The sequence below is a fragment of the Oxyura jamaicensis genome, chromosome 9 (assembly GCF_011077185.1).
Source record: "Oxyura jamaicensis isolate SHBP4307 breed ruddy duck chromosome 9, BPBGC_Ojam_1.0, whole genome shotgun sequence".
NCBI classification, from domain to species: Eukaryota; Metazoa; Chordata; class Aves; order Anseriformes; family Anatidae; genus Oxyura; species Oxyura jamaicensis.
This window is the reverse complement of record NC_048901.1, coordinates 20,508,524-20,521,684: the sequence shown is the minus strand read 5'-3', so window position 1 is coordinate 20,521,684 and position 13,161 is coordinate 20,508,524. Positions and strand designations below refer to the sequence as shown.

Genomic DNA, 13,161 nt, shown 5'->3' with positions numbered 1-13,161 from the left:
TGCCAGTGAAATGGACTTATGCTGGGTTCACTTGAGACACATGTTTAAAAATTGTTCCTGGTAGCGGATGAGCCGTAAGGCTGAGCAGAGTGCATGATTCTCATGCTCCGGCGTGCACAGGAGTTGTGTGAGGGGCCTGGGGGCACAGCTGGGGAGCAGACGGAAAGCCAACGGCTGCAAAGCTGCACGCAGCCGTAAGCCAAAGTTTGTACAAAAACAACTTGCTGCTTCACAAAACTCAATTTGCTTTCTCCTTCAGAAATGGTAGCGCTGGTCACATTTGTTCTTTATGAAATGGTATTTAATGTAATTGTAGTTCAAGTAGTTGTAGGCTGGTCATCATTCAGATTTGACTGCAAAATAATTTAGGCTGGGGTTATCTGAGTAAGTTGCTTGTCTTCCGTCATTAGGAAGATAGTTTATTTCTGTTCTGCTGTCAAGCTGTCGGTGTTCGAGTTGATTTAGATGGCAGTGGGAGTTCCTCATCTTCTCCATCTCTGAGGTGTAGTAGCTGGGCACAGTGGAATGAAAAAAATGTTCATTCTTTCCTGGGTTATTGTGATGTCCCCCCAACTGACTGCAATCTGGTTATCGCATTGCTTTCATCTGGAAAAAGAGGTTAATAATGTCATCTGTAACAGAAAAGCTCGGATGGGGTTCACTCACAAGACATCGTGGCTCTGTAGCCATTCACCTGGTTTGGCAGTGGAAAATCCCAGCACAGGCTCCATGAAAACTCTTCGTATTTCAAATTTGGAGTGATTTTTCTGAGATTCCACAGGAAAAGTCTGCTTTTAATTTTTTTAAACATTCAGGTACTTTAAATAGTGCATGGAAATAAAATTTCTACTTCAATGTAAATGTTAAAACAAAATCAAGTACAGTGAATACATATATGTTGTGTCCTGCTTCAGATAAAGTTTTGCCTGCTTGCTTTCTCGTAGAAGATGAATGACTCTGACTGCTTCCAAGAGGTGTTGGTTTTTATTGAAGTGATTATTCCTAAAATGCGGTATCTCTTTCCACTGTCTGCAGCGAAGTCTAAAGGTGTTTCTCCATTTCTCTTCTGATTCAAGTGAGGCTAAGTAGTTGTAACTGAGGGCAAGATTAGGCCTGCGGTTATTTTCTTAAGGTTCCCTAGCCTCTGAGGGGCACCCCTACGCCTCTGTGCACGGAAAGTGCTCTGCTGCCTTCGCATTGTTGTAGCAGACCCGGTGGCTTTACCGCGCTCGCTGCCAAGGGGATTGTTAATTTTGGCTGAGGAGCGGTGTTTAATCCAGACCACGTTTGGAGCTCCTATGGAGTTTGTTTCAGCTGTGCTGTCTGATTGTTTTCCTGTGCAAAGATGGAGATTTGCAGGCTATTTTGCTAGTTTTTTGTTTGATCAGGAAAATGCTATTATTGTGTATAAGGGGCGGATCATCAAAGGCCCTATTTCATATGGTTGTATTGAAGGTTAAGAAAAGGCAAGTTTGATCTTAGGTTCAATTCTGCTGCTATTGTCTCCCTGTGTTGGAGACGGCATTTCAGAGAAAGCTGTTTCCATTGGCATGGGGCTGCAGTCACAGGGCTGGAAAACCTCTCGCTTGAGTGCTGCCTGGGCTGGTAACGCTGGAGGCTTGTCAGAGGCTGTGTTTGACAGGAATTGTGTTTCCCACTCACATCCTAGAGGGCACAGGGGTCACCTCGGACATGGGTGGACCTGTGTGTTGGCTGTCTCAGCAATAAGGACCATGATGGAGACAAATTTATGATAGTGTAGTCTGCTGCATCTCAAGCTGGTGGCAGGATGCAGCGAAGCTGTTGGTGACTGGCCCGTGAGGAGAAGATTGTAATTTTTGGTGCTGTCAAGCTCGTGCTTTCCATCAACGTAGAGCTCAGTTGGGAGGAGAAGTGGTGAGACTGCCTCTTGTTGTTCAGATCCGAGACTTTCTGGCCCTCACATCGCCCAGCTGCTGAGAAGTCAGTTGCCGTGACTGAAGGGAACCTTTTATTTCCGAGAGGAAATCTCACGTCTGTAAATTCCAGATAACGTCACTTCACAGCTGGCAGCAGCCAGGCCTCCTTTTGAGTCGCTGTCGAGGCCTTTCACAATTTAAGGAGCATCAATAACTTAGAGGCGCAGTTGGGCCTCCACTCCTCCTCCTCCCTTGGACTGGGGAAACCTGCGGGGCCTCTTCAAGCACATCGTTTGTGGCAGCCCGGAGTAATAATAGTAGTAATGTGGTGATCTGGGCAGAAGTTACTTCTGCTTTTGAATGACCGCTCAGTTTCTCAGACTTGGAGGGCTGCCCGGGCTGCCCTGCCAGGTCGGACCGTGGCTCTTGAATACTGATGAAGGCGAGACAGACAGGCAGTCATGGGCTGAAGTGACGGGAAATAAGGAGAACCGAGAGAGGGAAGGCATGGAACAGCACGCAGATAAATGAAAGGAGTTAGGGATGAGGCGATGCCACACATTCCAGCTATCGCAGAGACCCATGAGATGCTTGAAGAACTTCATTGTTCTAAAAAAAGGCTACCGTTTGACGGCAAAGCTTGTAGCTGAAATGAAGCATCAGATTTTTACCCAGAAGCTGTGAGTCAGGAGCTCCAGGAGAATTTGAAGCAAGCCTTTCAGCCTCCTTCTCAAATCAGAACATTTTCTGGTAGTTTCAAATGAAAGGCATTAATGGCAACTGCAAGTAGTCTACTTAAAAACTCCTAAAAGAATAGGTAGAAGAGTGTTTTGCAAAGATATATCAAATAATTGTAGCTCCTATAAATCCAACCAAATCAGAAATGATGCAGAAAAGGAAGAAATTCCAAAAAGAAGAGAGGTAATGCTTGTTTAAAACAAACACACGCTAATAAACTCACATCATAGCAGTTCTCTCAGCAGTCAAAATCGGGCAAAGAGCAGGAAGGGACAATGATTTAAACCATTTGTTAATCGGAAAGGATTGTTTGTCTAATTTTGAAAAAAATATTATTTTCCAAGCCTGCCTGCATGATCTAACCAGTGAGGTACATACAGCACCAAGCTACAGTTCTCCCTGGTGCCCCTTCAGCACGTAACCCACACAGCAGAGCCGCCTGTCCCCTCCTTGGCCAGAAGGCTGCATCTCTCAGCTGATGACAGCGGTAGGATTTTATGTCCAGCTGCAGAGACTTACATTTTCAGCTGCAAATGTCCTTTGTCAAACCTTATAAATAGCTTTCACACATGAGAATTTGCCAGCATGAGTAGGAATTAGCATGTGTGGCATATCTTTACATGTCTTGCACATGTGGATGCTTGCCTGCCTGCTCAGGCAGGGGGTTTTGCCTATGCCAGCACGACTTAGAAGAGTGTTTTTAAATCGTAGCCTGTAGCAATTAAATTATGCTAGTAAAAAACAACAGTGTATAATATGGTTATTCTTGGTTAGCTACGTTTCTATGAATCAGCTAAGCCATTCTTCAATGTTCCTCACAAAAGGGAAGACTGGTGGCCACTGCATGTGGCAGCTGGTACAGTCAGTCCGTGTTTGTCTGCAGATTACTGTCTTCTCAAACGCACATAGCAGGCAGGCTGCTGTTGTGTAAGAGCAAAAAAGATGATGCCTCAAATAATAAAACAAAACAACCCCCCCTGTTTTGACATAGAAAATAAGCTAAAGCAAGTCAAAAGTAGCAAAGAGCTCTCCAAGAAGAGGTCCTGTGTGTAAGTGGAGTTTGTTGTTAGAGCAGATTCAGCTTGTGCTTTCTCTGTTTCTGTGGGTTAAGTCATTGTTTGATTTGATGTTTCTTCAAAACCAGCCAGCTGCAGCCATATGTAGTGCATTGCATCTGTTATCTTCCTTGTAATTTGTACAAAATGCTTTCTTAAGAAGCAATATGTATGTGATATAGATGGGGCGGTTGCTGTATTTTCCTAAGAAAGCCCTTTTCTGCCTTCTAATGGACCAACTGCGTGTTCACAGTAGGAATTCACTCAGATCTTCAGCCAGTAAAGCAGGAGCTGTTATTACTGTGTCCCAGCAGTAGCAACAAAGAAGCAGAGAAAAACAAGCCCAACATGTCACTTACACTCCGTTTGTCCCTTGCATCCCGCATTTCATTTCCATTGTAGGTGCAGCTGATGTTATTTTCCTTGATGCGTCCCAACAAAAAATATGCATCAAAACAATACTGGAGGACAGGGAGGATTGAATGCAATTACCTTCTATTTTTAAAACAAATTTTAGCAGAAGTGACTTTGTTACATACAGCTGAGTGCTTCTACATCTGCTTGATGTGAAAACATCTGATGCTTGTCGAAGTGATAGCAGATATCTTTGGTTAGAGTAGCAGGAAGCTGACGTGAAACAGAGGGATAAACCATATGAACTGAACTTGCACTCCAGATATTTTAAAGTATCCTGCCCCATTGACGGTAGGATACTTACAGCAGTTGAGGTAAAACTATCAAATTGATAGACTATGGCCAAGAGATCATTTAAAGTAGAAAATTATATTTATGCATAAATTACAATGGTGCAGAGGCATACATTTCAGTGAGTAAGGATGGCTAGAGTTGTTTTTTTCTTTTCCTTATTAAGGTCAGAAAACAGATTTCTGCAGATTTCTCATACACTGCAGTTTTTATTTTTTATTTTTTAAGAATGGAAACACTTCAATGGTTGGATCTTTTCTTGAAGTCGGACAACTCCAAGCCCTCTAGCTTAGGTATGAGAGCTGCAGCCATGTTCTTGCTAATGTTTTTTTTAGCTTTCATTTTATTAGCAGAATATTTGAAATACTAAGTATTTAGAATCAAAAGCTCATCCTGATACTTTTAGGCTTAATTAGCAATCGTCCTTCGTGTACTGTATTTTAGCATGGTGTGTTTGACTGTTTTGAAAATGGACTTTTTTCCCTAAGTTTTTGATTCTTGGACTCACAAAGTTTTCTGGAATTGGTGCGGTGAAGAGTTGCATAAAGCTGTGTGTGTTCAGTATGGCAGCGGATTTGCTTTGCTCTATTACAGCCGTATGCTAGTACATATCCTTACTGTTTATCCATGGCACTGTCCTGCACTGGACAAGCTGGCAAGATGCATCAAATTATATTCTGCAACAATCTGTCCTAGGTTTTACTTTATTCAATATTTTCATTAAGGAATTGAGGAATGGAATAAAGATTGATTCTTATTAAAGACCATATTAGGCTCTGGTAGGGCTGGCAGTGCTTGATGGGTTAAGACAGGGGGAAGGAGGACACAACAGGGCATGAGTCAAACTCAATTGGCTTTGAAAGAAAAACATAGATAGAGGCAAGAACAAAGTACTCCATTTTAGCCAGTTCTTCTCAAACCTGCATTATTTTAGTTTAGTGTAGTTTTAGTTTAGTTTAGTTTACTATGCAGTAGTTCTGCAAAGTAGTTCTGGGAGATACAGGAGACTACCAAAAAAAAAATTCAAGTTGCCCTGTCGACGATGAGAAGCAGCAGCCTCAAAGCAAGCTGTATAACCGGGACCTGCTGGGAGCTCGGCTGGAGTGCTGTGGCCAGTGCTGGTGCCACTTATTTAGGAGGGTGGCAAGCAGTTTAAAAAACATCCCAGAGGAAAGCAAAAAGTGGGATCTGTGATCTAGTAAATAGAGCTTATAAAAGAAGTGAGCTTGCTTAATTTGAAAAGCAAAATGTCTTCAAATACGTGAAAAGCTGCAACAAGAATAGTGGGGTTGAACTCATCTGCAATGGGTATGCAGGAAAGGAGTGGTAGGATTAAGCTGTGACAGGGAAAGTCTAGGAGATAATCTTTGTGATGAGGAGGAAAGTTACGTGCTGTGGTAGATTTGCCCATTTTAGGATCATTGTGAGATTGCCATGACCATGGTTTGTTTGTATTATTACTTTTTTAAAAAAATTAAAAGCGTTAGACACCTCTCATGCGACTGTGTTTCAGTGTGGGATGACAGACTCGATGACTGTGTGACATCCCCGGTGGTCCTCGTTTCTGTGACTCAGCTGCCGTGTGGCATCTGAAGTTTTTGCTTTGTCCTAGTATGCAAAGTTTTTTAATTTCTACAATTATCTGAAAAGAAGAAGTCTATTTGTGTCTTAAATTTTGACATCAGCAGGCAGTTCGCAAAGGAGTTGTGCTGTGTTTTGAAGAGTTTGTTTTCTTGCAGGTTGTGCTGTACGTGACTGATAAAAGATCTTTCCTAGCATTAAAGCCGGTCACAGCCCCAATAAATCTGGAACAAATTCTGAGAAAGCATGTCATGTTATGACTGGCATATCTGTGAGTATGGAGCTCTGCTTGAGAATTAGACTAAAAGTTTGTGAAGTGCTAGTGCTGATGTCACTCCTCTGGAATGGAAAGGCTGTTGAAACAGTAAATACTTTCTGTGGCCAGCAGCTAAGTATTGAGCTGGACCTCTTCCTTTCTGTGAAGGAAAGAATGCAGAACAAACCTAAAATCTGTATTTGCAATGGGAAAATGTTAATTAGTTTAGAGCTTGTAGCTATTTCAAACCATTTACATACACAGCTGCCGTTCATGCAAACATGAAAACTATTCATGGAAACTTCAAACTTACCTTGAAATGAAAAGATTTTTTTTTCCTGTTTTTTAAAGCTGTTCTTGGATTTCAGAAGTGTTGTTGGAAAGGTCTGAAAATTATATTTGTACTGTACGTGCAGAAAGGAACATAGATGCAGGCTAACAGAAGCGTATAATGAAAGGCTTTAGTTGAGCAAGAATTAGCATTGAAACCCTGTTAGCACCAAACAGCTGCTGGGAAAGTATTCCTTATCTGGGGGGCATTTACTCCTGGTTATATCTACAAAGCTTTGGTGATGACCCAAAACTTTGAAAAAAGAGAGGTGATCAAAATACAAACTTAGATGTAATCCAGGTATTACGGCTGGGACATGGGATCCAACTAACCCACAGCTTGGGATTGAGAACTTAGTTTTGTACCTCGGGACAGCTCTAATATCTGTTAGACACTGAGAACTGCAGGATAACTCAGCTTTTGGTTCTGTCCCTTGGAGGACTCCATGTGCATTCACAAGGATTTTATCCCCACCCCCAGCTTCCTCCTAGGACAAAGAGTTTTGCCATGGCAGATGTAGGGAACAGATGTTGAGGGGAAAAGTTATAACGGGACAATGACCTGGAGTGTTAGTTGGGCTCTTCCTTGACATGGCTGAACTTCCTTGCCCAGTGTCAAGAAAGGAAAGCAAAAAAGGACCTCGTGGCCCCTCTCCTCCTCCTCCTTTTCTTCTCCATCTTTCCACCACTGCACCTGTGTGTGTGAGCTTACATTCCTCATCCCGAAATACTCCCATGAGCTCATTGTGTAGAAGAGCCATCAATGCGTAATGGTTAGCAACCGTCATGGGGTAGGCGTTATTGCAGGAAAAAGGCTTTTCAGCCGTTCTGAATTATCACTGGAGAATATATAAGATGTCTTTTTCCAAAGGATTTCTGCTCCTAGTTGGCGTGGGAGAAGGATGTTGAGCTTGATGCTTAATGTGTTATGAGAGGGGCTGGCAGGTGAGGCCAGCTTCCTGCTGAGGGAGGGATTCCTGACAAGTCTTGTTCTCCTTAGCTTAGTCTAGCTCAGGAGACTGTGAATAATTACATTTGTTACTGAAAGGAGATCAGCCATCCATAGCGGCCTGAGAACTTTTATGGCTCATAAAAGGGGAAACTAACTATTTGAAATACTAGGAGACTGTGACAGTTGTCAGCTACTTTCTCTCTCAAAGCTGGTAGCTTCTGTTTTGTTAAGTGCTTCCATGGGACAAAGTTGCACTGGTTGGTTTTCTTTTTTATTACTTTGAGGCAGAGGATGGGCTAGATCACCTCCTGGGGTCCCCTTCCAACCTGAGCTATTCTCTCCTCTTATGTGTGTCATTCATATATGCATATCTGTTGCTTTCTGCCTTTAATTTTACACTTGCGCTATTTTCACATGGCATTACCTATTAATCGTTTTTTTTTTTTTTATTTTAGCTCAGTGCAGAGCTCAAAGGCACACATCTTCCTTTCCATAGTGCTTTCAAAGCTAGTGATGAAACAACAATTTTTATGATGAACTTTTCTTTCTTTGTTGTTGCTTTTGTAAAATGGTTCATGGTACCAGCAAATGAGCAACATAGGGTATATCTGATGTAATGCCTACCCATATATGTATTATTCTAGTCTTTAATATTTGTGGCAAGCTGTCTGGGCCATGAGGATCAACTTCAGCTCTTAATTTCTTTGTGCTCACATTGTCACCTTAGGTTTGTGTATGTCCCATTCCCTCTCCCCCTAATCTTTGAAGAAAACTTCCCATCTCCAGTTTCTGTATATTCTCTTGGGGACATAAATGTCCACATTGTGCACATAGGTGTGCACGTGTCCTTATTAATGCAAGGCTTCAGTGTGCCTGATACTCAGGGCTTCATTGTGAATGCACTACATACCTAGGGAGGTAACAGCAAAAAATTTGGACTCTTCATGGAGAAGTCTGAGGTACTTCTTTTTCCTTTAATTATTATTATTTATTTGCTGGGTATACCCGGTTCCCTTAGGTCTTAAAGTCAGCTCCGGTATTTTAAACAATTTGAACCTTCAGCCCTGACCTGGAAGGGTCAGAGGACTTAGTTATTGTACAAAGTGATCATTTTTCACAGGAGAGAGAAGTGAGATTTCTTTGGGCTCCAGGGTTTATTTTCTTCCCCTGCTTAGTGTGCCACAGATAGCATCCTTGCTAGAAAGCAGAGAGAGGGAAGAAAATTCAGTCCACATGTTTGGGATTTAAGGTTGAGAATGATTCACGCTTAGCTTCTGGGGGTTGTAATTAAGGGTGACATAATAACCATAAACTTTCAATAGAATAGTAGCAGCATTTTTGTTGCATTCTGTAGCTGCAGAAGCTGCTTCTTATTAACATCCCTTTGAGATAAGCCTACAGGACCTCCAGAGTTTCCAGACCTGGATCCAGCCTTTTGTGGCGCAGTTCTGCATCTGTAATAATGCTAAAGGGAAGCCTGAGTTCTGAGCCCCCTCAATTTAGATGACGTTTTCACTTGGACCAGCATCTCAAACTCTTCCTTAGCAATTTAGTCCGTCTGTGTAGTCAGTATTATCTTATGCTGGCTAAACCCTGACGGTTTATGCACTTTATAATACACTCTAAGGGTTATCTACTATGGAAAAAAGCAATCATGCTATCCTCCTCATATTCTGAATTATTACTATTACTTTCTTTTCCAAATGGCTGAGACCAAAAGGAATCCAGGAATGCACGGAGCAGCAGATCTGTCATTGCCTCTCTGCACCAAGGTGCATTCTTGTAGGAGAGATGGGCATTTACACTGGAGGCTTGCCATCAGCGTTGAGCCAATTTTATTTCTTGGCAGCCAAGCGGATGGAATTTTTAAAAAGAAGATGTACTTTTTTAAAGCAGGTCACAGACAAAAATAAAGACGCATTCTTGGGCTACAAGAAGTAGGTCAGGCTGTGGGGGAATCAGTTGGGAAGGCTGTTGAAGTGATCTTACCTATTTTTCTTTATTAATATTTTTTTGCTTCCTATGCCATATTTTGTGTCTTTTTTGTTTGGGGGTTGGGGAATATATTCTTATACTTTGGCTAGCAAACCTTTATCATTAACATTTGAAAAAAAAAAAAGAAAAGAAAAAGAAAAAAAAAATGTGTTCCTAGTTTTCCATTAGAGAACAGCGTAGTGGAAAGCGAGGCCTCTTGGTGCTGTGGTCCAAAAGGAATAAAGCTGCTTCGTGTCACCTCATTACTCTAAGCTGATGCTTTACCTCAAGACTTTTTCGGGGAAAAGGTGAGGGAAAAGCTGGTTCCACGGCTCGGATGATCACTGTTGTGGCACTTTGTGTGCTTAACGAATCCATGTAATCTGGGAGAAATACTGCCCACCCTGTCCTGCGGCCCCCACAGCAGCTGCCGTGCGGCACGCGGTTGCCTGGCGGCACGCGGTTGCTCTGGGTGGAGAAGCCGCTGCTGGAGCTGTGCCCACCGGACTCTGCCACCACTTTTAAAGCTCAGGACGAGGAGACAACGTCTCTGGCAGGGGCCTGGTGTCACAGGGCCCTGTGGCTGCGGGAGGATGCAGGGATTGACATTTGGTTGTCATGCCGGGGCTGGGCTCAGCAGTACTGGGACTGTGGAAAGCCCAGGCCTCCTCCACAGGCAGTCCTTGGAAAGAAGGTGTTCCTGCTCTCTGAAACCAAGTCCCTGAGTAACATTGTGGAGGACGTCTCTAGAAATAATCCTAACCTTTCCATTCCCTCCTGTTTCTCTGTTATAACTAGTATTTATGCAGCTGCATACCTTAAATTCACAAGCAAAACATCTGATGATCATGTGCAGGTAACCTGCATGTCCTGTTCACGGCTTCCTGAGGGATGGTTGATGTAGCTGACACTTCAGTTTCATTTCAGTGATTTATTTATTTTTCTTATGTCCATGTTCTCTATTTTGCAGAATATGATTCAGAAACAAAAAGGGTTCAAGACATTCTTTCTGGAATGGAGAAGCCACAGGTACGTGATACAAAATTCCAGAATTAGCACATACCGACGACAGAAATAGCAATATGATAAGTAGATTGTGTCACAACGTACTGGTGATTTCAAATTTCTCTGAACTTTTACTTCACAGATTGCTGCCTCTGGATGTATCTAACTCATTTTACAGGGATATAGTCAGTGGGAATAAATTTTAAGCATCTTTTATGCTTGAGGGTATTTATAGGAATTGCACCGGTCGCTCTCTACAGGGAGCTCCCAGCATTAACAGTGTCATGGGGAATCCAGCACATTGTGGTGATTTACACAGCTCCTACTCCCTTTCCCCTGGGTTTAATTTTATTTGTCATGAGCAATTTATATCTGCAATCATGATTAAATTAAGCTAATTCTATTGTTCAATGGTAATTACTATATTCTAAGTTTCTCTTAACCATAAAAGCACATGAATTGTAATGGAAATCGAATCACTCTGTAAATAAGCGTGATGTTGGGTGTGACCACGGTCAGGTAAGGTTGTTAATAAATCTGGTTGTAAGGCCTTTGAATGTGATGTTTTTCTAATTTGGTGTGTCAAATGAGAAGCCAGAAGGGTATTGTGGGTCTAAATAAAGAGCCACAATATGTAATTAGATTTATGGCAGCCAGAGCACTTAAGTAGAGAAGAGCAAAAAGGTACCAACAGACAAAAATCAATTTTCCTTGTATCATTTCAAAAATAGGAATCTTTAAAATAAATCTAAAATATGACACCCCAGTTCAATGTTAATGACATGTAGTGAAAGAATGCTGGGAATTATCTATTACTTTCTCTCTAGCTTAGACATTTGTGAGTAATTAAACTCATAGGAGTACCACAGACCATTAATTGCTATGAGTGATTGTGTGTGCACATAATATTGTATCTGAAAGAGATGTATCATTATGCATAAATATTCAACTGGGCTGTATTTTCTGGTGAGTCTCACAAATAAGTGAACAGGAAAGAAACAGTATATGGAAAAACAATTGTTCTGAAAGAAATGGCACAATTAAAAGAAGGATACAGAGCAGTAAATCAGTGGCACACAGAGGAGTGCTGTGTCTGCGGCATATATGGCTGTGGTACGTCCATGCCAGCGGTTGTCTCAGGTATCAGCAGTGGTGAAGCTGTCCGGAGGGATAGGCTGTCGGAGCAAATCCTGAGGATGCTCATCACCTTCAGGGGACTCGGCCTTGCTGTCACTTAAAGCCATCTCTAATCTAGCTTGTCCAGGTGTCCCTCTGATGCACCTTTTAGAGTACAATGTAAACACACTTTTAAAATTACTTTTTTTTTTTAAAAAAAAAAGCAGCCTGTTTTCAATAGTAGAAACATTTCATGTTTTTATTTCTCTCACTTTTTAACTCACGCTGTGGCAGACAAGCAAGCACTCTCTGAAGCAAATACCTTGCTGAGGGAAGGGAAACCTGAACCCACGCTCAGAAGTGGGGCAGAGCAGTGTGACGGAGAGGCTGGGAAGCTGCTCAGGGCACAGCACCTCCCAGGGCATAGGGATGGGGCTGCAGCAGCAGGGAATCGGGGTTCAAGCAGTGGCTGGCTTCCCGAAGGGCAGCCTCCTTCTGCTGACTTTCTCTGCACTGAAACTCATATTTAATCTTAGGGGTTTTTGCCTAAAACTGCAGGATTAGGCCCATAGTCAAAAAGCAAAATCTCAACCCAATAATAACCGTGCATTCATTTGACCCCCAAGTCTTTCAAACTGCCCTCAAGGGAGTAAATGAATGTTGCTTTCAGTGTAGTTCTCACACACACAATAAAACCCTGAACCACACGATGCCTGTGAATGCTAACCCGGAATTTGAAAGATAATGAAAGTTGTACAGAAACATTGTTCATTACCTGAAAGACTGGAAGGGCTGATATTCATCAGTCTTGTAACCTTATTAAAGCAGTGCAGGAGTTGGGATTCTTTCCCAGGGGCTTTTATCAAATAATTTATTTACACCACCAAGTTTTGATAGTGTATAAAGCGTGCATTTACTGTGTAAACCGAGAAGTTTTCAGAAACTAATTAACTGTGCTTTTCACGAGACATACAAAACGCCTTGTGGGAGAATCTTTTGTTACTTCTCAGCTAGAAGGCAAAGCCAGAAGAGCTTAATGCTGTGAATTTAGGGATGAGATTCAGGGCGCGGTACCTCGAAAGAAGCCGTGTTTTCCTGCCCAGCCTCTGACAAGGTGCTCTGCTACTTGTATTTTGGTAGGATGGATTTAGGGCAGCAGTAGTAGTGAACAGTAAACTGTTTCCTACTTAAAGTTTTTATGTCTGCAGGTTCAGTAGGGACCTAGCCCCAGCAGTGTGACATTAGCTGTCCTGTTCCTTACAGCATCAAAAAGTGCTGCTCCGGATCTGCTCAGCTGCTCAGTACCTTCCAAAAGGTGCTTGTTTCCCCAGGGGTAAGCGAGACAAAAGGAGGTTAGAGCTACTGAGCTGGCCTGCCAGTGCCTGCTTGGTATTTTCAGCATACCATGACCCCATTTCTTTAACCTGCCCTTTTTCATAGCAAAACGAGTGTTTCTTGCTGCACGTAGGAGTTACGCGAAGTGGTGGCTTTGGCCATTAAATCAGATACTGAAGTGATACGCCCTCGGTTGGTAAACGTGATACGATACTG

At 42.4% G+C, this 13,161-nt stretch overlaps 1 protein-coding gene across 1 annotated transcript in view; it reads left to right on the top strand.

Moving 5' to 3' along the window:
* FNDC3B (fibronectin type III domain containing 3B) overlaps positions 1-13,161 on the top strand; it is a 178,688-nt gene that overhangs the window by 100,934 nt on the left and 64,593 nt on the right. The window contains exon 7 of the mRNA XM_035334452.1: positions 10,460-10,518. Coding sequence (XP_035190343.1) covers positions 10,460-10,518 — 59 coding nt within the window. The remainder of the gene's footprint in view (positions 1-10,459; positions 10,519-13,161) is intronic.